Source organism: Oculina patagonica, chromosome 6 (genome assembly GCF_052425735.1).
Source record: "Oculina patagonica isolate OP01 chromosome 6, crgOcupat, whole genome shotgun sequence".
Classification (NCBI taxonomy): Eukaryota; Metazoa; Cnidaria; class Anthozoa; order Scleractinia; family Oculinidae; genus Oculina; species Oculina patagonica.
The window spans coordinates 33,911,262-33,933,102 of record NC_135763.1 but is presented as its reverse complement, the minus strand read 5'-3'; the positions used below and the strand labels follow the sequence as shown (position 1 = coordinate 33,933,102).

The 21,841-nt window shown below is 39.0% G+C and overlaps 1 protein-coding gene across 1 annotated transcript; it reads right to left on the bottom strand.

The window, feature by feature from the left end:
* Positions 1–891: 891 nt before the first annotated feature.
* On the bottom strand, positions 892–20,891 carry LOC144657025 (myeloid leukemia factor 1-like). The gene is made up of 7 exons (XM_078517313.1): positions 20,690–20,891; positions 5,838–6,060; positions 5,004–5,132; positions 4,119–4,191; positions 3,754–3,840; positions 2,668–2,766; positions 892–1,757 (listed from the first exon to the last, which is right to left on the bottom strand). The coding sequence occupies exons 1-7, from the start codon at positions 20,734–20,736 to the stop codon at positions 1,450–1,452; spliced, it is 966 nt and encodes a 321-aa protein (XP_078373439.1). The 5' UTR covers positions 20,737–20,891; the 3' UTR covers positions 892–1,449.
* Positions 20,892–21,841: the final 950 nt, after the last annotated feature.

Sequence of the window (21,841 nt, the reverse complement as noted above, 5' to 3'; positions counted from 1 at the left end):
TGCATTTTTAAGCCTGAAAAAATTTTTTGAGTACGGTAGAAACCTTTTCAGCACTGATACACCCAAGGCCTTGGGAAGACTTCGAGCCCTAGTCACTTAGGCAAGACGCTTTACTCTCACAGTGCCTCTCTCCACCGAGGCCCCAGTTGTTTAAAAGATGGGTATCTCTCTCCACAGGATAAATCACTATCCGCTGGATAGCGCAGTATGTTTTGTTAACAGTTATCCCCTGGATAGCGACAAGAGACGATAAACGGTAAGAGAGTGAATTCTCAAAACGGGCCTTATTCCAAAGGAAATCCCTCAAAAGTTGTTTTCAGACATGGTACCCAGTACTTCAGCGGATGTTAACGCGAGTTGCGTGGATGTTCTCGCGCGTTTTCAGGTAACCTGCGACCAGGCGTTTTTCCCCTTGCAAAGAGGGAGGGCATGATCTCAGGTAAGTTTTCAGGGGGATACCAGAATTATCCCAATCCGCCGCCAACCATGTTTTGGCCTTTGTATTCTCCACGGAAACGCGCGAGAACATCCACGCAACGCGCGTTGTTCCGCGGAGACTTGAAATAATTTAAGAGGGATTACCTTTGGAATATGGGGGATTCACTCTCTTACCGTTTATCCTCTTTAACCGGCGTTATCCACCTTTTGAACAACTGGGCCCAGATGTATAAATGGGTACCGGCGAATTTACTGCTGGGGGTAACCCTGCGATGGACTAGCATCCCATGCAGGGAGAAGAGTAGAAATACTCCTAGTCGCTTCATGCTATGGAAAACGGGATAAGCTCTGGCCTGATGGGCTCCTTGGTCAGAACGTGGACTCCCCTCCCCTCCCCTCCCTCCCCTTACTGTCCTTTAAGGTACCTTATCCACAGGTCAAATTAAGACAAGGTTATTTAAAATCACAACTTTATTTAGTTACAGAGTGTAAACTGGAAAGCACAACGTGGCCAGTAACAAGTCACAAACAATGTGAGGATAACTAACAAACAGTGATCAACATTAACTTTCTTCTTACATTTTTATAAATTCTCCCAACCAGTAACTTAAAAAATGTATGGAGTCCAATAAGGAGAATCTCTGTGTTGACAACTAACTCCCTTACAAAACATAGCAACAAGGTGCATTTTACAAATCCATACAGCTTAATACTTCCTTTTGTTTAAAAAAGGCTTTTAAATAAAACTACTGCTACACAGAGGAACTCTCTAGTATATAAAATTTCATCCGGCATTAAACTCTGGTAATAATTTAAATTTAATACATCATTTAATTTTTTTAATCAAAGCGCAAATCGAAACTCTTCAAGCACACTACAGCTTTTCCAAAAGTCCAGTAGTTTATAAAACAGCACTTGAGTGTAGTTAGATGAGTCAATTCAAACTGTTGAACAGTTTTCACACACCAAAAGAGTAACAGAAATGCCTCATTTACACAGCCCTCCACATTCCTACAGCCCTCCACGCGGCTCATGTCTATTCACTGGTCTGCTGTTAACTCGCACATGCTTCTCGCGGTCCTGTCTAGCTCTGTGACTTCCTCTCGCTCGATCGAAATCTCCTGATCCCCAGTCCCTATCTCGTGCTGCTCCATGGTCACGGTGCCTGTTTTCAAACTCTCTGTGTGTCCCTGTTGCCTCACCATTGACTCTCAGCCTGTCCCTATCTCGTACAGTCCCGTCGTCTTTCCTAGCGGGTGCCGGAATTCCTGTATGGCGGTTGTGATGGACATGTTGATGGGAAGGTCTTTCTCTAGACTCTGTTGAAAGAATTTGACTGCGTATAAAAAGAATTCCCCTAGCAGCGATCATGTGTGCACAGCATAATACAAGTAAACAGTACTAAATTACGGTACTGCTCAATAGTTTTCAACTAGGGTTTCATCAACAGATTCAAAAGATAGGGCGTTGTGCAGTTCTTCAGGAGAAAGTGTGTCATAAAAGAGCTGTACACATGCAAGCTTTCATATGAATGGTCACACACTAAGTTTTCATTCAGATATTATACTAATAAACTCTGGGAATGAAAGTGTTGGGCAAAATTATTTCTGCAAGCAGGGGTTGGGTGTTTGGTCCCAGTCAAGAGAGGAAGAGAAGGAAGTGCCATGTCTGTTTCAGGCTATTAAAACATTTAACAGTACACCTCCACTTTAATTAAATAATAATATTAATAATAGCTTTAATAACACTCCCCCAACGGGGCTTTTCGGTGATATGTACAACTGCAACATGAATAAAAATAAAAAAAATTAAAAATCGATCTATAATTCTATTTAGTATATACCACACAAGTGAATAGTGCTTTTCGCGCATGCTGATTGGTTAAGTCGGAGGTGATTAGCAAAGTGCTATTCACCTCCGAGCAGCTAAAGAAAAACAAACTTCCTTCGCGTGCCGCTTTGTTTACCGAAAGTGATGTTTTAGTCCGCTAGTTATTCAACTTGTGTGGTATATACTAAAACAATTATTCACCTCAGTGTTGGTGAATGTGGTGGATATTTACCTTGCCACTTGGCAGCTCGGTACATATCCACCACTATTCACCTCCACCTCGGTGAATAATTGTTAATAGAACTCTACTCTAAAAATGGCTTAAGTAGGGTCTTTTGTAGTTTCCTCTTGAATGTAAGTTGCATACCCAACCCTTCTCCCGCTGTGTAAGACACATACCTTCAAGAGCTCTTAGTGTTGTTCTTTGTCTGTCACTTAAAATGTTGGAGGGATGCCTGGTTCGTTGCCTCCATTCTTGGTTAAAAGCTGCCGCATCACCTATCCGATAACAACAAAGCTTTTGTCACTGCTAGACAATGTTGATAGTGTTCTCACTGCATTTTTACAAGTCAAACAATGAAACTTCAAGATGTCACAGTTTTTTGTGATAAATTTATCCTCTGCAAAGAGAGGTGTGGTGGCCTAATGGTTTAATTTTGCCAAATTTTTTTTAAAAAAAAAAAATAACAAAAAAAAAAAAAAAAAAAAAAAAAAAAAAAAAAAACAAGAAGAAATCACTTTAATAGTGCACTGGACTCCAGTTCGAATGGTCCAGGTTCGAGCTTTGGCTAGGGTCACCTTGTTGTGTTCTTGGGCAAGACACTTTAAATACTCTCACAGTGCCTCTCTCCACCCAGGTGAATAAATGGGTACCGGCGAATTGTTGGGACAGCCTGCCAGAATGCTAGGGGAACCCTGCGATGGACTAGCATCCCATCCAGGGAGGAGTAGCAATACTCCTAGTTGCTTCATGCTACAGATCGAAACCAGAGTTAAGTGCCACAAGCTATGAGCCAGTTGGGCTTAAAATGATTGATTACTGATTTTATTTTCCCCTCAAAGCAGATGCCCATCGTTTAACCAAAAAAACAGCTCTTCAAAGATGCATTAATTCCAAGCATGTTTTTTGCACAACTAAAAGCTCATCAGTGATGCTACACAGATTTCTGTAAAGAGGCACTGGGATCAAATGAAGTGTTTTGACCAAGATCCCAGCCAAGATTCCACCCCAGACTAGGCCATCTGTAGCCTCCTTTTTTTCCCGAAAGAGAAAGAAGAAACGACGTGTTGAGGCTAGGCCATCTGGAGTCCAGTGCGTTAAGAACCATGTTGCAAAAAAAGGCTTTTTGTTATGGTTTGCAAATACTGTCAAATTTAAACTTGCAATTTTATACATATTAGCTGTTCAGTAATAATAACATTAAAACAAGTTTGTGACAAACCACCACTTATAATAAAACAAACAAACAGAACAATGAAACTCACCTTCATCAATGTTGATAAAATCCTGTTTTCTTTCTTCATCCCCAGTTCTTCTGTTCATTGATCGCTCAATCACATGAGAACGATCATCTGTGGGAAGGAGGGAAGAAACTATCAAGTAGTTTGTTTGAACAGGGACACATTTTGTTGAAGACGACAGTGGCACATTAAACTGAAGACATATCAATGTGTGATCTCTAAAGCAATATCTAAATAAATAGTATTCAGTTGTTAAAGGAAAGGTTCTTAATGTCACATCAAAGAATACAACATGATTACTCAAAATTACAAAGAATAGAATGCAAGGACTTGATCTTCCTAAAGCTTGATTTTTATGATAAAACATAATAATTATAATATTTATTTACCAAGATGGTGGCCGATTGCCATGCGATGCAATCCTGATTCAGAATCACGCACAGCATGATGTGTCTCTTTAACCTTGAGTTTAATATATGGAAAGGAAAAGAAATGGGAAAGAAATTAGTATGTGTAGATTTAAACCATTACCAGCAAATTGGGAAAGTGATATTTTTATGCCTTTGTTCTGGCCAGAGGAATCAACAATACCGTATTTACTCGATTAAGCGCCGCGCCGCTTAATAAAATTTTCGTGCCTCAAGTGCAGCGCTTATTCGAGGACGGCGCTTATTTGAGGGCAGCGCATATTTGAAATTTGGACCCACAAAGAATCTTATCTTTTACAGTAATTGAAAATAGCATCTTTTGATTGTCAGTATTCGTCTCTTGCTCAAGAGAGAAGTGGCGCTAGCTGTCCTAGCAAAGTTGGAGGCCTAATGGGCGAGTGGTAAAACAATCACTTTGAACTGCAAAACATCGCTTTTGATAGAAAGAAATGTTCAAGTTTGTTTTAAAGTTGCTTTGTAGTGCTGTGATTGGTTAAACGGAATTTCTGGAATAAGCGCCGCATCGGGACAGCGGCGCTTGCTTGGGGGCGGCGCTTATTAACTTTTTTTTCCTAAATGCGGCGCTTATTCGAGGGCGGCGCTTTTTCGGGGGCAGCGCTTAATCGAGTAAACATGTTAAAGCAGATTGACGCATCTAAACAATACATACAGAAACTTAATACGACTACAGAAACAACTTTTTAAGCAAATGAAAGATCATCGCAGTAATGTACTCAATGATAATCATTTGCTTAAAATGTATATCCGCAGTACAAATATATGAATTTGATATATTCATTTCATAGACACAACTTTAGCGACATTTTACAGGTTTGCGGTACTCACCCCTCCAGGTGCTCTCTTGGTCGATTTAGATGCTTGAAAATATTTAGGTTCCCCTCGTCCATCACTTGAATATGACATAACACTTGATGAGGAGTAACTGTAGGTATTGGGATTATTTGCCATCTGTTCCTAATGAAAAAAACACATCTACAATTACACATGACTTACTGTGGCAAAATGGAACGCAGACACCACTTAAGATTTGCTTGAAGTCTTCTTTAATCGTGAGGTGCTCAACTCAATGAGAGATTACATAATGCATTGGGCGCGCATGCCTGTACATGGTTTGTCACGCTGGACATCTGTGACAATTACATTGGCTAACTATTTTAAAATGGAGTATTTTGATTGGTTTCCTGAGCAGTCTAAATTAAATTTATTTACAATATGGACTGCTAAGATAAACATATGTGAATGTTCGCAAATTTAATAGTTTCACTGATCTGCTTTTTTGAAACACTGTTATAAGAAAAGAGTTCTCTATTAGGTAGAAGTTTGGAATACCTTTTTCAAGTTTAAGTGTATGTATAAAAACAATTCTGATTCAACTTCTGCATCAAAGAAATTTATGCATAAATATCCTGAACACTGTTGCACATTTTTGAGAAATGAGAATAATCCACATGCTGTCACATAATGAACAGGTCACCAGACATTGAAATTTTTTTAGTGGTCAGAATTTACAGTATCTTGTGGTTTATTTATTGTTGTAAAAGCTGGACAAGAACCAAATTAATAACTGTCTTGCTTGCTAGACATTGTCTTTGCCCATTGCAAAACCATTATTTCTCCAATCAGTCAGCTTAGTAATCAATGATTGCTAAACACACTTACAAAATTTCTGTGCATGTTTGCCATCATAGAATTCATGTTTGTAAACATGTTACCAAACATGCTGCCAAACATATCATTGGGTCGTGCTAACTGTTGGCCACCGAGATTTAACCTGCCAGGTCGACCGCCATGTTCAACACCGGGGAGTGCTGCAGGGTAACCAAAATGTGAAAATGGGTCATGAAAGCCACCCATCATAGATTGCATTCTTTGTTGGTGCTCCCTGAAAGAAGTAATAATAATTAACAATTAGACTACGAGCCCAGTTTTCTTGCGCAAATAGTCAGGGCGCTAGTGACTCTAAGGATTGGTCAAAATACTATTTCACTTTGAGAAAAAATAATTTTTTCCGCGAATAGAATCAGTGGGAGAAAATCAGATTCGCGGATTCCTTAGAACAAGCTGATTTACTAATTATTAATATACATAGAACTATCGGCTCTCTACGGACACTCTCGTAGCGGACAGCTCTACTTACGGCCGCCTTGTTTGAAACCCCGTTGTAACTCCCATACAAACTCGTAAGCGGACATTCCTGTAAGCGGCCGCGGACACTTTCAAAACGACTAGACTTTTTCTTTGTTTTTAAGCTCCCGTAAGCGGACACCCCAAAGAAAATATGTTAAAACTCTGTAAATTGTTTTTATCAGTCAACTTCACGTCGCCATTCGTGACAATGATTTTACAGTAATTACAAAACCACATTTCACTCTGTTTTTTCATCCGTCCGTCATTTAGCTGGGCAGCTCGTAGCGGCCATATATCCCCTACGCCCTAGTGGCCGCTTACGAGAACCAATCTCGTAGCGGCCAGCTCCAGTTACGGAAACTTTTTTGGCGTCCCGAGGGTGTCCGCTTACGAGCTTCGACTGTATATTATTATTTATTCAGGGCTCGAGACTAACGGTAGCCAACTAGCCAAAGGCTAGTAGAAATGCAGTTTTGGCTAGTAGATTTTGGGCTTTCACTAGCCAAAATGGCTAGTTGAAGTTTCAGGCAGTTTTGAGAAAAGAAAAATTGAAATTGACTCTGAAAGAACAGAACTAACACAGTTGATGTATATCAAAGAATATGGAAAAGCTTAAGTTACCGAAAAGCGAACAAACGATAACTTTGTTTTGGACTTTCCAGTGACGAAATCGACAAGTGAAAGAAAACTGTTTCTGCTTTTATTTTCCGCCGTGGGAAATCGAGCATACTTTAGGTTTTAATGTTAATCAGTGACAAAATGCTGCTCACGAACTTATTAACTGTATTATCTATACCACAAGTTCACTTGTTAACTGTATAACATTAACTCTAAACTTATTAACTGTTTAACATTACTAACGTACTTACATCTACCTACATTATGAACGTTTCAACTGTATAACATTGTGCCGTACTAACGTTTCCTACACTTATATTACGAAAAAATTATAGTACTTTGTTCATGCGTACTTACAAAAAAAGTTAAACTCAGTCCTATAACAGGCACAGTATAATCAGTGATTGGGTAAGGTTGCATGAACAACGAGGACGAGAGGTTGCATCCGTGAACGCTTTTAAAAAAGCTTTCATGTGCACATGTAAGATGCGGTTCCGATGGATACCTGAGATTATCCTGCGGTGGGTAGGAGCAAAAACGTGAGGAAAAACCAATTTTGTCTGATTTGTCATTGGCTTTTGCCTTAGGTGACTTGGAAAAAAAAATGAAAGCCATGCTTGAAAGTTATGGCTAGTAGAAATTTGGTTTTGGCTAGTGAAATCAAAGCTGTCACTAGCCACTAGGCTAGTTAGCAAAAAAGTTAGTCTCGAGCCCTGATTTATTGCAAATAACTTTGTCCCACGCTCGTGTCATGTTCATATAATTTCTTCACTATTTATCACCGAGCTTGAAATTTACCATCTTTATTATTTACTACACATTTGATGATTTCGACATTGCTGATCCTAGAAGTATGCAGGACGCATGTCACATATCAACCTAGTAAATGGCCTATAAGGTCACAACAAGTCTCTCGTAGCTCAGTTGGTTAGAGCGCCCAACCAGTATCTGAGAGGCCATTGGTTCGATTCCCGTCGGGGACTCAGATTTTTTCTCTGTCCCACGCTCGTGTCATGTTGAATAATTTCTTCACTATTTATCACCGAGCTTGAAATTTACCATCTTTATTATTTACAACTTAATTATCCTCTCCCCATGAGGGGCTTTGCAGGGATCATGAAAAAAACGTTGATCAGAAGCAAATATTAAAAATAGAAGATAACAATAGAAAATAACAAATAAGGAATCCTGACTGGCGAGTGGCACACCAGCTGGATATTTTACAACTGTTGTGGAAGAATTGAACTTAGGTCTATCATAAAACAACCCCAGTAAGTGGTCAAAATGGGACTTGAACCTGAAAAAAACCTTCCAGTTTCAAGTCCTGTACCCTAACCACTTGCCCAGCCTGTCTTCTATTAACAACATAACAGGGCTGCAAATAAGTTGGTTTTCGCACATTGACTGACCAGAATTTGCTCATGTTCGACGAAATCCCAAGTGTGGTCGGACACATGTCGGGACAATTTTTTTATCGTAAATCATTAACGGCAATGATGAATAAAAATCTGTCCAATCACAATTATTTTGTTTTGTACGACCAAGATGGAGTCTTAGTAGGACATATGTTCTTTCAAGTGAAAAAAAATTATTTGCAGCCCTGCATAAGGACTAAGTCTAACGATCACTACACTTATAATTTGTGAGCCTACACTATACAGATGTGTTATAATGGCCATCAACCTATTGCCACCACCTATTGTTGTTAGTGTCCCAGCTGTTAAAGTGCTACTATGACCAAAATTTTTGTTTTTCTTTTCGTCTTTTTCTAAAGTCAATTTGTTCAATAAGTCTATATTTAACTAGCGCGCTAGAATTTAGAACGTTGCGAGCAATATAAGCCTTGAAATAGCTTGGAAAACCCGTCCGCCATTACTCGGACGTCTAAAGTGAGCCAGCGACTGTACTGAAAAGCGGATTTACGCATGAGTTGGTCCGTGACGTCATATGCGCATCGTCGCTTCGAGCTTCGAGTGTTCCAAGAGAGAATATACTGAGAATTAACAGGGTTATAAAAGATATTTCTTCGACAAATTCTTCGTCTAGTTTGCCCGGTGGCAAAACCCAAGAGAGCCGCAACGAAGAGACATTGCAATTTAGCGGCATCATTTCTTATAATGAGAATTTAAAGCCGTTTGACGTCGGTCTAAAGGGCAATGTTTGTATGCAAATACTTCAATATTTATTTCATTCGATGAGGTTTTGGCGCTGTACAATCGAAGCACCGATCGAAGAAGCCTCGAAGAACGAAGAGGAACGGCGATTCATGGACTACATACGTTTGAATACATGGTATGATGAGAACGACATTGAATAGTTAGGATAAAATGTCTGCAATGTTTGAATTAATAGAGAGCTCTGCATATATATACATGAAGGTTGCTTTTGCCGTTTGCGAAGGATTGAAATGATCTTTACTGTTGTTTTCATTCTTGTAATCTATCATACACGCCATGGGCATAAAATCTATCTCAGCTGTTTTTTTTCGAAAAAAGCTTTATAAACATGAAATAATGTAAAATTTATACAGAAAAATTAAAGTCAACAAGATGGTGCAGGTGATCAATGGATTTAGCTCCTTGAGTTTTATACAGTTTTACCTTCCTTGACTACAATACAGGTAATAAACCTTTTTAAAACTAAGTGTTTTAATGGGTAATAACACTTCAGACATCTAGCTTCAGCCAGCATTCAGTATTCCTGTTTCTTAAAATAAGAAAACCATTTGAATGCTGTATAGAGTCCTTCACTCTATTTACTGATAATGCAAAACTGGGTAGGAGTAGTTTTTCTTATTCATTTCACCCATTTGTTTTCCTCTTGGCCCCGTGATTTTTTGATGATAAAAATAACTGAAACAATATATGCACAACATGGGAACAAGTAAAATAATATTAAGGGTATAAAGTTTTAAGTTCATAAACGGGAACACCTGGACCTCAAACAAACACTGGGACCTTGATCAAACGTTTCCAGTTTTGAACCGGCATTTAAATGAAGCCTGCGTTGAGTCGGGGTCTGGCATCTACTCAAGAAAATATTTTTTTATGGTATCATATGCAATATGACAGTGGCTCTTTCTAGAGAATATCACTGGCAGTACATTGTGCATCTGCAGTATGTGTATGTAATTGAGAGTTCAATTTTGGGACTAATCTTGTGTCAACTTAACGTGACTGTAAACAAGCCAGCTCTGTGTACCACCCTAAATAAATTGCTTCCTTGATGCAAAAAGGCAAAGTCTGCATGCAAGCCTGCTTGCCCATCAGGCCAAAGCATATCTTGGTTTAAGTAGGATTAAGCAACCTGGATGAGATGGAAGTACAATTGCATCACAGGTTTAACCTCCCCACTCCCCCCACATACATGTAATGACACTGGTCTGGGCTCACACCTAAACAGCTTGATTCAGAGTCTTGCGCACTGACCATTAGGTCACCGCACCTAAATCAAAACAACTACCCCATTGCTATGCAACATTTTTATTTTGGTACAGGTTTGACTGTATTTGTTGTCGGCTTCGCAGTTCGTGTATACTCTTTAAATAAATACATATCTAATGGTTGCAAGGGTCCTGTTAGCCTGCGAGAGCAGACGCATTTCCGGCCGTCGCTTCTCTCCGCCGAAAAATATTTTTCGGCGGAGAGAATCGACGGCCGGAAATGCGTCTGCTCTCGCAGGCTAGGGTCCTGTGTGACCTCAAAATTGCCCCCTTGTTAGAAAAAGGCAAGGTCTGCATGCAAGTCTAGTTGCCCACCAAGCAACTAGACTTGCGTGCCCTCGTCACACCATCAATTTGCCAGTTCCCATTCTACACTTGGAGAGGAGGCACCATGAGAGTAGTCTTGCCCAAGAACACAGCACAATGACACCAGTAAGAGTCCACACCTGAACCGCTTGATCCGGAGTCCGACAACTTACACTAAGGCCACCTCACCTCAATCAATACAACATTTTTATTTATGGTACAGATTTGACTGTACTTGTGTTAGAAATTATGATGGATCAGCAGCTCAGGGATTCTCTGAGACATTCACATGATTTATTGTTGGCTACTACATTCTCAAAAATAAATATATTGCAAACTTAAAATAAAGAGTAGCTAGGATTTCAACGGTGCTCTGTTGCACACAGCATGAGTGATTGGCACAGGTCATAATTATAGCTCATGGCCCCTGTTGTACTTAAATATAATAAAGATATACTGAGTAAAATCGGGATAGCATGTGTGTCTCTGAGACAGGCTAACACTGTTCTATCCTGAGATTACTTCTCAAAAAATGTTTATGAATACTATAAGTGCACAATGAAGTACAGTCCTACTGTAGTGTTTTATATTGCATGCAGAAATAAACAAGTGACCAACACTGAAGACGTGCTGGTGAGTTTATTAAGACTACAGTGTATACAGAGGACTACAATGGAAACATTTTCAGTACATAATCAGTAAAAAGATATTGCTAAGCTTTGCATCCTCTGTATGTTCTTTCACATAATGTACCGCCTCGTGCAAATTTATTTAAGTTTATTTGTACAATAGAGGATATAATTCAGGAACATACAGGCCGATTTGCCCAAAAATTACCTTTTTGACATGAAGTATTTACAATAAATTTAAAAATGACTATTCTAGAACACGAGAGCTTGAGCAACAGAAGTAAATTACGCCAAAATAAACTCACTGTAGATAATTCGAAGCGTTCTATTCTATTCACTTCCCTTGGATAGTTGAAGAAGTTAACCTCACAAAGGTTGCAGGGAGAAATATCTATAAAGCATTTCCAAGAGTACAAGTTTCCCTCAAAGTTATCAGACGATCTATTATTCATCTTGCGTGGTTCGGGCGAGTTAAAAATTCCGCCTATTGAAATGTTTTCTGCCACTATGTTGTGCAAAAGTGACATGGAGATGCCCTGAAGTATGTTTAAAAAACATTTGCGCAGTAGATACGGCTTCTACATCACTACAGATTAAAAAGAAAACCAATGTTTTCCAGATCGGTCACTCCAGCCTTCGAAGAAGCCATTTTGTTGATGCGCATATGACGTCAGCATGCTCTCGCCCCAACTAGTTCCAGATCTCTATTTGGTCCTCGGACATTTTTGAATCTAGTAATGGCGGCAAGCCAAAGCCGAAGTTTACGCGTGAAATAAGTGGTCTTCCAATTCGAATTTGAACTTAAAATTTGGCAAGGTTACTATTTAATGTACGTACTTTCAAAAACCGAAGAGAAAAGGGAAAGTAAAATTTTGATCATAGTACCACTTTAAATTAAAGTGTTATTAAAACTGAGCCCCATTTAAAAGGGTGGGTAATACTGTCCACCAGGCCTCAGCTGTTCAAAGGATGAATGTTATCCACCAGATAAAACACCCAGGGGGGTACTTGCAGTATACATGATGGGGGGTCCAACGGAGCTTCATATTGCAAACCCAAAAAAATAAATGAGCCTGAAATTTTACACCCCCAAAAAAATACCTGGCATCAAAATTTTCTACCCCAAAAAGTACAAGACCTAGCACCTCGATACTGATTTATTCAATCAAACAGACTTTAAACCTAAAAAAATACATGACAGATCTCTTGACCCAAAAAAATACGGAGGGTGTAAATTTCCAACCCAAAAAAATACGTCGAACCTCCCCGTCATGTATACTGCAAGTACCCCCCTGGGATAAAACACTATACAGTGGACAACAATTTAGCTTGTTTTCAGCTGTTCAAAGGATGAATAATGTTATCCACCAGATAACACACTATACAGGGGATAACATAGCTTGTTTTCTCAACACTAACACACTAGATAGCCATTTGGTGAAGGGACACTGAAGGGACAGGAAAGTGTGTCTGTATTATGGAGGTGTTCATATTACAGAGGTGGAGATTGTATGAATGTTGGTCTCTTTCAGACCAGGTGAACTGTCTGTAAATAGGCAAAGTGTTAGTATTATAGAGGTTCCCCATAAGGAGAAGTTTTCCTGTAGTTTGTTTTGTCAACACTTATCCACTAAAAAAGTGATTTATCCAAAGGATAGAAGTATCCACCCTTTGAAAAACCTGGCCCAGATGAATCACTTTCCAGTGGATAAGTGTCAACAAAAAAACTATGCTATCCACTGGATAGTGATTTACCCGTGGTGGACAGTATTATTCATCCTCTAAACAACCGAGGCCTGGTTGGCAAATTTAAATAACAGAAAACATGTTTGTATTTAATAACAAAAAATCGATAAACAAAAACAAGTAGCCAAAATTGGAATTTTTCTATGAATTTTCTGTTCTTTCAAAGGCAAAATTTACAACTATAGTATTATTAAAAATAGTGAGAGAAGAATACGAGCATATAGGTACAGAGGAAGTTGGACGTTGAAGGGAAACAGTTCTTTTATGCATCAGAATAAAAAATAAATATACAACTGCACCCACTTTAAACAGCTGTACTCAACAAATACAAGGTGTGAATAGAACTATATTATTATTTATTCAGGGCTCGAGACTAACGGTAGCCAACTAGCCAAAGGCTAGTAGAAATGCAGTTTTGGCTAGTAGATTTTGGGCTTTCACTAGCCAAAATGGCTAGTTGAAGTTTCAGGCAGTTTTGAGAAAAGAAAAATTGAAATTGACTCTGAAAGAACAGAACTAACACAGTTGATGTATATCAAAGAATATGGAAAAGCTTAAGTTACCGAAAAGCGAACAAACGATAACTTTTTTTTGGACTTTCCAGTGACGAAATCAACAAGTGAAAGAAAACTGTTTCTGCTTTTATTTTCCGCCGTGGGAAATCGAGCATACTTTAGGTTTTAATGTTAATCAGTGACAAAATGCTGCTCACGAACTTATTAACTGTAAATCTATACCACAAGTTCACTTGTTAACTGTATAACATTAACTCTAAACTTATTAACTGTTTAACATTACTAACGTACTTACATCTACCTACATTATGAACGTTTCAACTGTATAACATTGTGCCGTACTAACGTTCTTACATTACTAACGTTTCAACTGTATAACATTGTGCCGTACTAACGTACTTATATTACGAAAAAATTATAGTACTTTGTTCATGCGTACTTTCAAAAAAAGTTAAACTCAGTCCTATAACAGGCACAGTATAATCAGTGATTGGGTAAGGTTGCATGAACAACGAGGACGAGAGGTTGCATCCGTGAACTCTTTTAAAAAAGCTTTCATGTGCACATGTAAGATGCGGTTCCGATGGATACCTGAGATTATCCTGCGGTGGGTAGGAGCAAAAACGTGAGGAAAAACCAATTTTGTCTGATTTGTCATTGGCTTTTGCCTTAGGTGACTTGGAAAAAAATGAAAGCCATGCTTGAAAGTTATGATAGTAGAAAATTGGTTTCGGCTAGTGAAATCAAAGCTGTCACTAGGCTAGTTAGCAAAAAAGTTAGTCTCGAGCCCTGATTTATTGCAAATAACTTTGTCCCACGCTCGTGTCATGTTCATATAATTTCTTCACTATTTATCACCAAGCTTGAAATTTACCATCTTTATTATTTACCGGTACTACACATTTGATGTTTTCGACATAGCAGTATGCAGGACGCATGTCACATATCAACCTAGTAAATGGCCTATAAGCTCACAACGACTCTCTCGTAGCTCAGTTGGTTAGAGCGCCGAACCGGTATCTGGGAGGCCAATGGTTCGATTCCCGTCGGGGACTCAGATTTTTTCTCTGTCCCACGCTCATGTCATGTTGAAGAATTTCTTCACTATTTATCAACTGTTGTGGAAGAATTGAACTTAGGTCTATCATAAAACAACCCCAGTAAGTGGTCAAAATGGGACTTGAACCTGAAAAAAACCTTCCAGTTTCAAGTTCAATTACAGTTTCAATTACAAGTGATTGGTCTTGTGTCTATGGACTTATCTAAAGCATTCGATACGGTACCTCACGATTTGATAATATCGAAATTAAAAATGTACGGGGCTGATGATAAAACCGTTAAACTCATTAAGGATTACCTCTCGAATCGGCGACAAAGGGTAAGGATCGGCAGCAATTTCTCCACATGGCAAGATATAGAAGCTGGCATTCCGCAGGGCTCCATACTCGGACCTCTGCTTTTCAATATATTTATGAATGATCTAGCCTATGTTGTAAAGCAAAGTAAACTATCTGCTTATGCAGATGACACACAAATTTTCTACGCTGATAAAGATCCCGCCAAAGTTCAAGACACAATCAATACTGATCTATACCACGTTGACAAGTGGTATACTGACAATGGTATGAAAAGAAACCATTCCAAGTACCAAGCGATTGTGATGGGTAAAACGCAGAACAAACCATTATTTCGCTGTGAAAATGCAGTTATTCCGATTGCCGAGGATTTTGATCTACTTGGTGTAACTGTGGACGACAAACTCAAGTTTGACAGGCATGTCACTAAAGTCTGTAGGAAAGTGTCTCAACAAGTTGCAGTATTAAAGCGTATGAAGAAAATGCTACCGTACGAAATAAGAAAGACAATGTATACGTCTTTTATTGCTCCGCATTTTAATTACTGCGCAGAGACATGGCACTTCTGCAGCAAAACCTCTGCAACAAAGCTAGAGAAGGTTAACGAAAGGGCCATTCGCTTTGTTTTCAAGGACAAGAACACCCCTTACAGGGACCTTCTACAAGCCCTTGGCCTGCCAACCTTGGCCGAGCAACGAGTATACAAAATTGCTAGCTCAATCTTCAAAACAATAAACGGTCCTAGCCCTCCCTGCTTGCGTGAGCTGATACAACCTAGAAACTCTTCCTACAACTTAAGAGGACAAAATATTCTCAATCTACCTAAAGTGCAAACTACCAAGCACGGACTCAAATCTTGGCGATATTTCGCCCCCAAATTATGGAATAGCCTCTCAGACACTGCCAGAACTTCAATATGCTATAAAACCTTTAGAAAGGCGTTAAATGCTGTAGATATTAGTTGTCATTTGTAATTTTTAATTAAATAATTGTATATATTCTATAACTTTTAGCTCATTTTTAATCAGGAAATGTCGCACATATTTAAAGCTTTGAAGAATTCTATTCACTTTATTTTATTTTATTTTATTTATTTATTTTATTTTTTTATTTTTTATTTTCATTGTGTGGTTCCAGAAAATATCCATACCCCCACCACGGAGGAAATTGGAAATTCCAGGGGGGTGGGGGGGTCAAGGGCCCAGGAAATTCCGAAGAGGAGGGGGGTTGCCAGTGGAATTATGTTTCCAGACGGTCAAGTTTGATGCAGTGCAAACTAGTTTCAAAAATCGTTTCTTACCTACTCTACAAGTGTTTTACATAGCAAAAATAGCACTCTGGGTTCTTGATTCACAATCGCTTTACATTTAAAACGGGTTTTCTTTCTCCTGAAAGCACACTGAAAGCAAATAATTTCACTGAAATCCTCCATGTTCGTTCGTCCGCCATTACTTGTTACCAGTCCCCCGAAACTTGTCACGTGGTTTGACCGAAAGGCACTGGTGTCAAGGGTTGCTTGTTTCACGTTCGATCGAAGGAAAATCGTCCTTGTTTGTGAAAAGTTTCATGTTTATTAGCGATGAAAAAAGTGTAATGATGTCAGAAACTCGAGATTAACATGGTTTTGTTATTTCTGGCTATTTGTTTGTAATTTTCCTGTTAAATTTTGCTTTCTCAGCGAGCATTAGCGATTTTGAGATCACGTTTACGGTGAATGTTTATGGTTTATATCAACACTTCAAATCCGTGTTCTGATACATTTTAATAGCGGTTTTCTAAAGCGATTGGAATGAAAAGGGATGGATGGTTATACAACAAGGTAATTTGACAAGTGACTACCAGATATTTTGTTTGTTTACTTTTGAGGAAATTTCTTATTTTGTCTTCAGCAGTACATGTATTAAACGTATGTATCGTTCTAACATATCTTCCGATCGATCAGTTATACACTGTAACTGTTTACAAGAGAGGTGGCCTAAAATTTAGAGCATTGTACAATTTATCTTTTTTTCCAGAGGGGCTGGGGGGTACGCAATATACTTTTGGAAATTCCGGAGGGGTGGGGGGGTTTATTTTTCTTAACAAAAACGGAAATTCCAGAGAGGTGGGGGGTCTTACGTGAAATACCCTCCGTGGTGGGGGTATGGATATTTTCTGGAACCACACATTGTGGCTTACCTGTAAACTAGCTGGTGCGTTCCCGCAGATTTTGCTAACCATATCTGCGGGACGCATCGAAACCATAGCTAAGTGTATGACCACATTAAACATTGTATTGTATTGTATTGTATTGTATTGTATTGTATTGTATTGTATTGTATTGTAAGTCCTGTACCCTAACCACTTGCCCAGCCTGTCTTCTATTAACAACATAACAGGGCTGCAAATAAGTCGGTCATCGCACATTGACTGACCAGAATTTGCTCATGTTCGACGAAATCCCAAGTGTGGTCGGACACATGTCGGGACAATTTTTTTTATCGTAAATCATTAACGGCAATGATGAATAAAACTCTGTCCAATCACAATTATTTTGTTTTGTACGACCAAGATGGAGTCTTAGTAGGACATATGTTCTTTCAAGTGAAAAAAAATTATTTGCAGCCCTGCATAAGGACTAAGTCTAACGATCACTACACTTATAATTTGTGAGGCTACACTATACAGATGTGTTATAATGGCCATCAACCTATTGCCACCACCTATTGTTGTTAGTGTCCCAGCTGTTTAATTAAAGTGTTATTAAAACTGAGCCCCATTTAAAAGGGTGGGTAATACTGTCCACCAGGCCTCAGCTGTTCAAAGGATGAATAATGTTATCCACCAGATAAAACACTATACAGTGGATAACATAGCTTGTTTTGTCAACACTTACACACTAGATAGCCATTTTATGAAGGGACACTGAAGGGACAGGTAGGGCTTTCCACAAGTTGCTCGAGATTTCCCAAAAAGTTGCCCGTAATTTCTCAAAAAGTTGCTCAAAAGTTGCTTCAAAAATCCAAAAAAGTTGCTTCTGATAATAAAAGTTGCTCAAAAGATGCTCCAAAATATCCGAAACGCTGCTTCTAGTCACGAGAATTTCTCTAAATATATGCTAATTTCCCTTTGAGAGTAAGATTTCTAAGCAGTTTAATGCAATTTTACAGCAAAAGAAGTATCTAAATGACATATTAAGGGGAAAATTTGTTAAACAACAAAGATTTCTTTAACTGAGAAAAATCGTCAAGATATCCATGACGTCACGTTTGCTGACGAGTTTTGTAGCCGAAAGTTGGAATGTCTTCAGATCTTTCTCTTAAGTCTTCGGCAAACTTCGTAAATCATCGGAAACGTTCATATTGCCTTTGAACAACACTCGGATAATCTTCGGAGATCGTTCGGTCTGGAAATGGCTTAAAATGCAACAAGTTGCTCGAGAGGAAAAAAGTTGCTCGAATGGGAAAAAGTTGCTCGAAACATGAAAAGTTGCCAAAAAGTTGCCGAGCAACTTGTGGAAAGCCCTAGGGACAGGAAAGTGTGTCTGTATTATGGAGGTGTCCATATTACAGAGGTGGAGATTGTATGAATGTTGGTCTCTTTCAGACCAGGTGAACTGTCTGTAAATAGGCAAAGTGTTAGTATTATAGAGGTTCCCCATAAGGAGAAGTTTGCCTGTTTGTTTTGTCAACACTTATCCACTAAAAAAGTGATTTATCCAAAGGATAGCAGTATCCACCCTTTGAAAAACCTGGCCCAGATGAATCACTTTCCAGTGGATAAGTGTCGACAAAAAAACTATGCTATCCACTGGATAGTGATTTACCCGTGGTGGACAGTATTATTCATCCTCTAAACAACCAAGGCCTGGTTGGCAAATTTAAATAACAGAAAACATGTTTGTATTTAATAACAAAAAATCGATAAACAAAAACAAGTAGCCAAAATTGGAATTTTTCTATGAATTTTCTGTTCTTTCAAAGGCAAAATTTACAACTATTATTAAAAATAGTGAGAGAAGAATACGAGCATACTAGTAATACGTGACTCGCAGGGCCTCGCGAAGCTCTGGGTTATTGTTGCCTAGTAACGGACAAAATACAGCAGACAGAATAGAAACAGAAACTGAACAACAACGAACTGCACGATTACAGAGACTTCGACAAAATACAGCAGACAGAATACAAACAGAAACTGAACAACAACGAACTGCACGATTACAGAGACTTCGACAAAATACCGCGGACAGAATACAAACAGAAACTGAACAACAACGAACTACACGATTACAGTAGCCTGCGAATACATCCGCCTCTCATTCGCGTCCCGCAACGAAGAGCGAAACAGATTACAATTACTGAGACAAAATTATACAGACAGACTTTTAGTAGAATCAACTGAACAGCTACAGGATAGATTACAATTAAGAAGGGAAAGTGATGCAGTGCGCTTACAATTAGAATCGGAGGAGGAGAGAAATATTCGATTACAGTCTGCTCGAGGAAATAGTGACACGCGTAGATAACAACAACAATTACAGCAACAGCAACAGGAACTAAACAGAGATGATTATCTTTCCAATGGATGGAGAAATCCCGATCAGAAAGGCTCAGGATTCGAACCCACAAAAAAAAAATAATTAAGTAAAAAAAACAAAAAAAAAAAAAAAAAACCTTAGCCGGATTCGAACCCCCGCCCTCAGTCCCGAAGATCTGATTTCAAGCCAGCGCGTCACACTATAAGGCCACCAGCGCGCGGCCGTGTGACAACATTTCCGCCAGACACCAAGCTCACAAATATGACCGTAAACTCCACACGAGATTTCATCCCGCCTGAGCCCTTTGAGGGACAAAATTATACACCCCGCTACGCTCGGCCTTCGGCCTCGCTTCGCGAGGAATAAGTACAGAGGAAGTTAGACGTTGATGGGAAACAGTTCTTTTATGCATCAGAATAAAAAATAAATATACAACTGCACCCAATTTACACAGCTGTACTCAACAAATACAAGGTGTGAAATGGCGGAAATTTCAGGACATCGTCAGCATTTTATGCACAGAGGTAATTCTGACAAATATAATTATTTGAATCAAGTACTGTCGATTGCATCTACTTGTGAACGCACGCGCCAAAAACATGTTTTCAAATGATGTCAAACGTCAGCGTTTCAGGTGTCAAACTTTGAAGTTTAGCAGTTCGTAACGGCAACTTTCGCGCCGAAAATTCAACACATTCCGGTTTCGAAATGGCGGAAAGATTAGATATAGAAACTTCTTCTGAGAAACTGATGCTGATCTGTGTCGATATGCATACACAGGTTCACTTGAATCATTTCTAGTGTAAAGTTTCGCCCGTACTCAGTGTTTATGGTGAGTATTTTGAGTGCAAAAGTTCGCGTTTCGGTCGGCTAAACTTCACAGTTTGGCACCTGAAACGCTGACGTTTGACGTCATTTGAAAACATGTTTGCAGCGCGTGCGTTCACAGGTAGATGCAATCGACAGTAAGATTGATTGTTGTGGTTGATGTTTGAAATCAATGAATTCGAATGCATCATTGTTTTGTGTCTTGTTTACTGCTCCCTGCCGCTTATGTCTTTGTTTAACCCACGAAAACACTACAGACCACTACATCTTCGAACAATTTTAAGGTAAAGTAAAATCACGAACTCAAATTTATTACTGTAAAACCCATTCGTAACGCTCAATGTAAACAAACGTTACTAATATTTTCCTTTCCAGTTAAAATTCGCACGACGACATTATAATTATCAATTGTCATAATTTTGCACTTACCTGAAGAATGGATCGTCTTCGAAATCGACCAAAGGGCTTCGAAACATTATCGATTTACGCTATTGTTCGCTTTTGCAACACTTTTATACTAAGCTAAAGAAGAAACGAGAACTTTCGCGATCTTTCCTTCGAACATGCGCTGTTTATGAAGGTTTTAGTTACGCATGTACGCGCGAACGCGCTGACGCACGCGGCTAACAGGCGGCGGGGTTACACAGTCTATTGTTCCCAGTCTCTTTTACAACAGTTAAAAATAGAATGCAAATGATTGGCTCATCAGCGTGTTCTGTGAGAAATAGTGGAATCTAGTCAGGGTAGACAGTACACTTTTTTGTAGCAAGCAAAGTTTCGTTTCAAAAAAGTGTTTTAGGAACACCGGCTGTTTTAGGAAGTGTTTTTGGAAAATCGTCCGCCATTCCGGTTTGGTCTAAGGGCCTGTTTACATGATTCCGGAATGACTTTCATTCCGGAACGAGTTCATTCCATCCCCATACATTTCTCTGTATCTGTTTACATGATACCGAGACGAAAGTCAAGTCATTCCGGAATGAGTTCATTCCGGTTTTCATTCCGGAATGAAAGTTTCGTTCTGGAATGACATTTCATTCTGGTATCATGTAAACACAGGGCTGTTCCGAAAACGCGGAGTGCGGAGTGCGGAGTGCGGAGTGCGGAGTGCGGAGTCCGAAAATGCGGAGTCTGTAAAAAAATTAAAAAAAAGATAAAATAAAAATAAAATAAAAAAGTGTGATAAAAAAATTAAAATAAAATGAAAAATATATATTAAAAAAATAATACACATTTTTGCACAGCTTCGCCCGAAGCAGTGAAGCGGATCGTGACTGCAGTTCACGTTTCACGAAATATTAACAAACAGTATTTTCCATGCACTATGTATGGAAACACACGAGAATGAAAGCGTTTTTTGTGTAAACAACGAACCGAGCCAGTGTACATCTAACACGTATCAAAATATACAATGTTACTTTTCAGCAACAGATGTGTCATTTGTAGTGAAAAGCAAAAGCTATTGCAAGCTTGACATAACCATTACCAGTTATCACGATTGTCCTTGACACAGACGTGTTTCCATGACACCTGAAATAAACGGTTCCCAGGTTCCGAGTTCCCAGCGAAAAGAACTTACAATCA

Bases quoted from the DNA above. Each gene is read 5' to 3' on its own strand.
- LOC144657025 (XM_078517313.1), bottom strand. From the start codon at position 20,736: ATGTTTCGAAGCCCTTTGGTCGATTTCGAAGACGATCCATTCTTCAG. The intron at 6,061-20,689 runs GTAAGTGCAAAA...TACTTCTTTCAG, and splicing joins GAAGACGATCCATTCTTCAG to GGAGCACCAACAAAGAATGC. The intron at 2,767-3,753 runs GTGAGTTTCATT...GTTATCGGATAG, and splicing joins TTTTATCAACATTGATGAAG to GTGATGCGGCAGCTTTTAAC.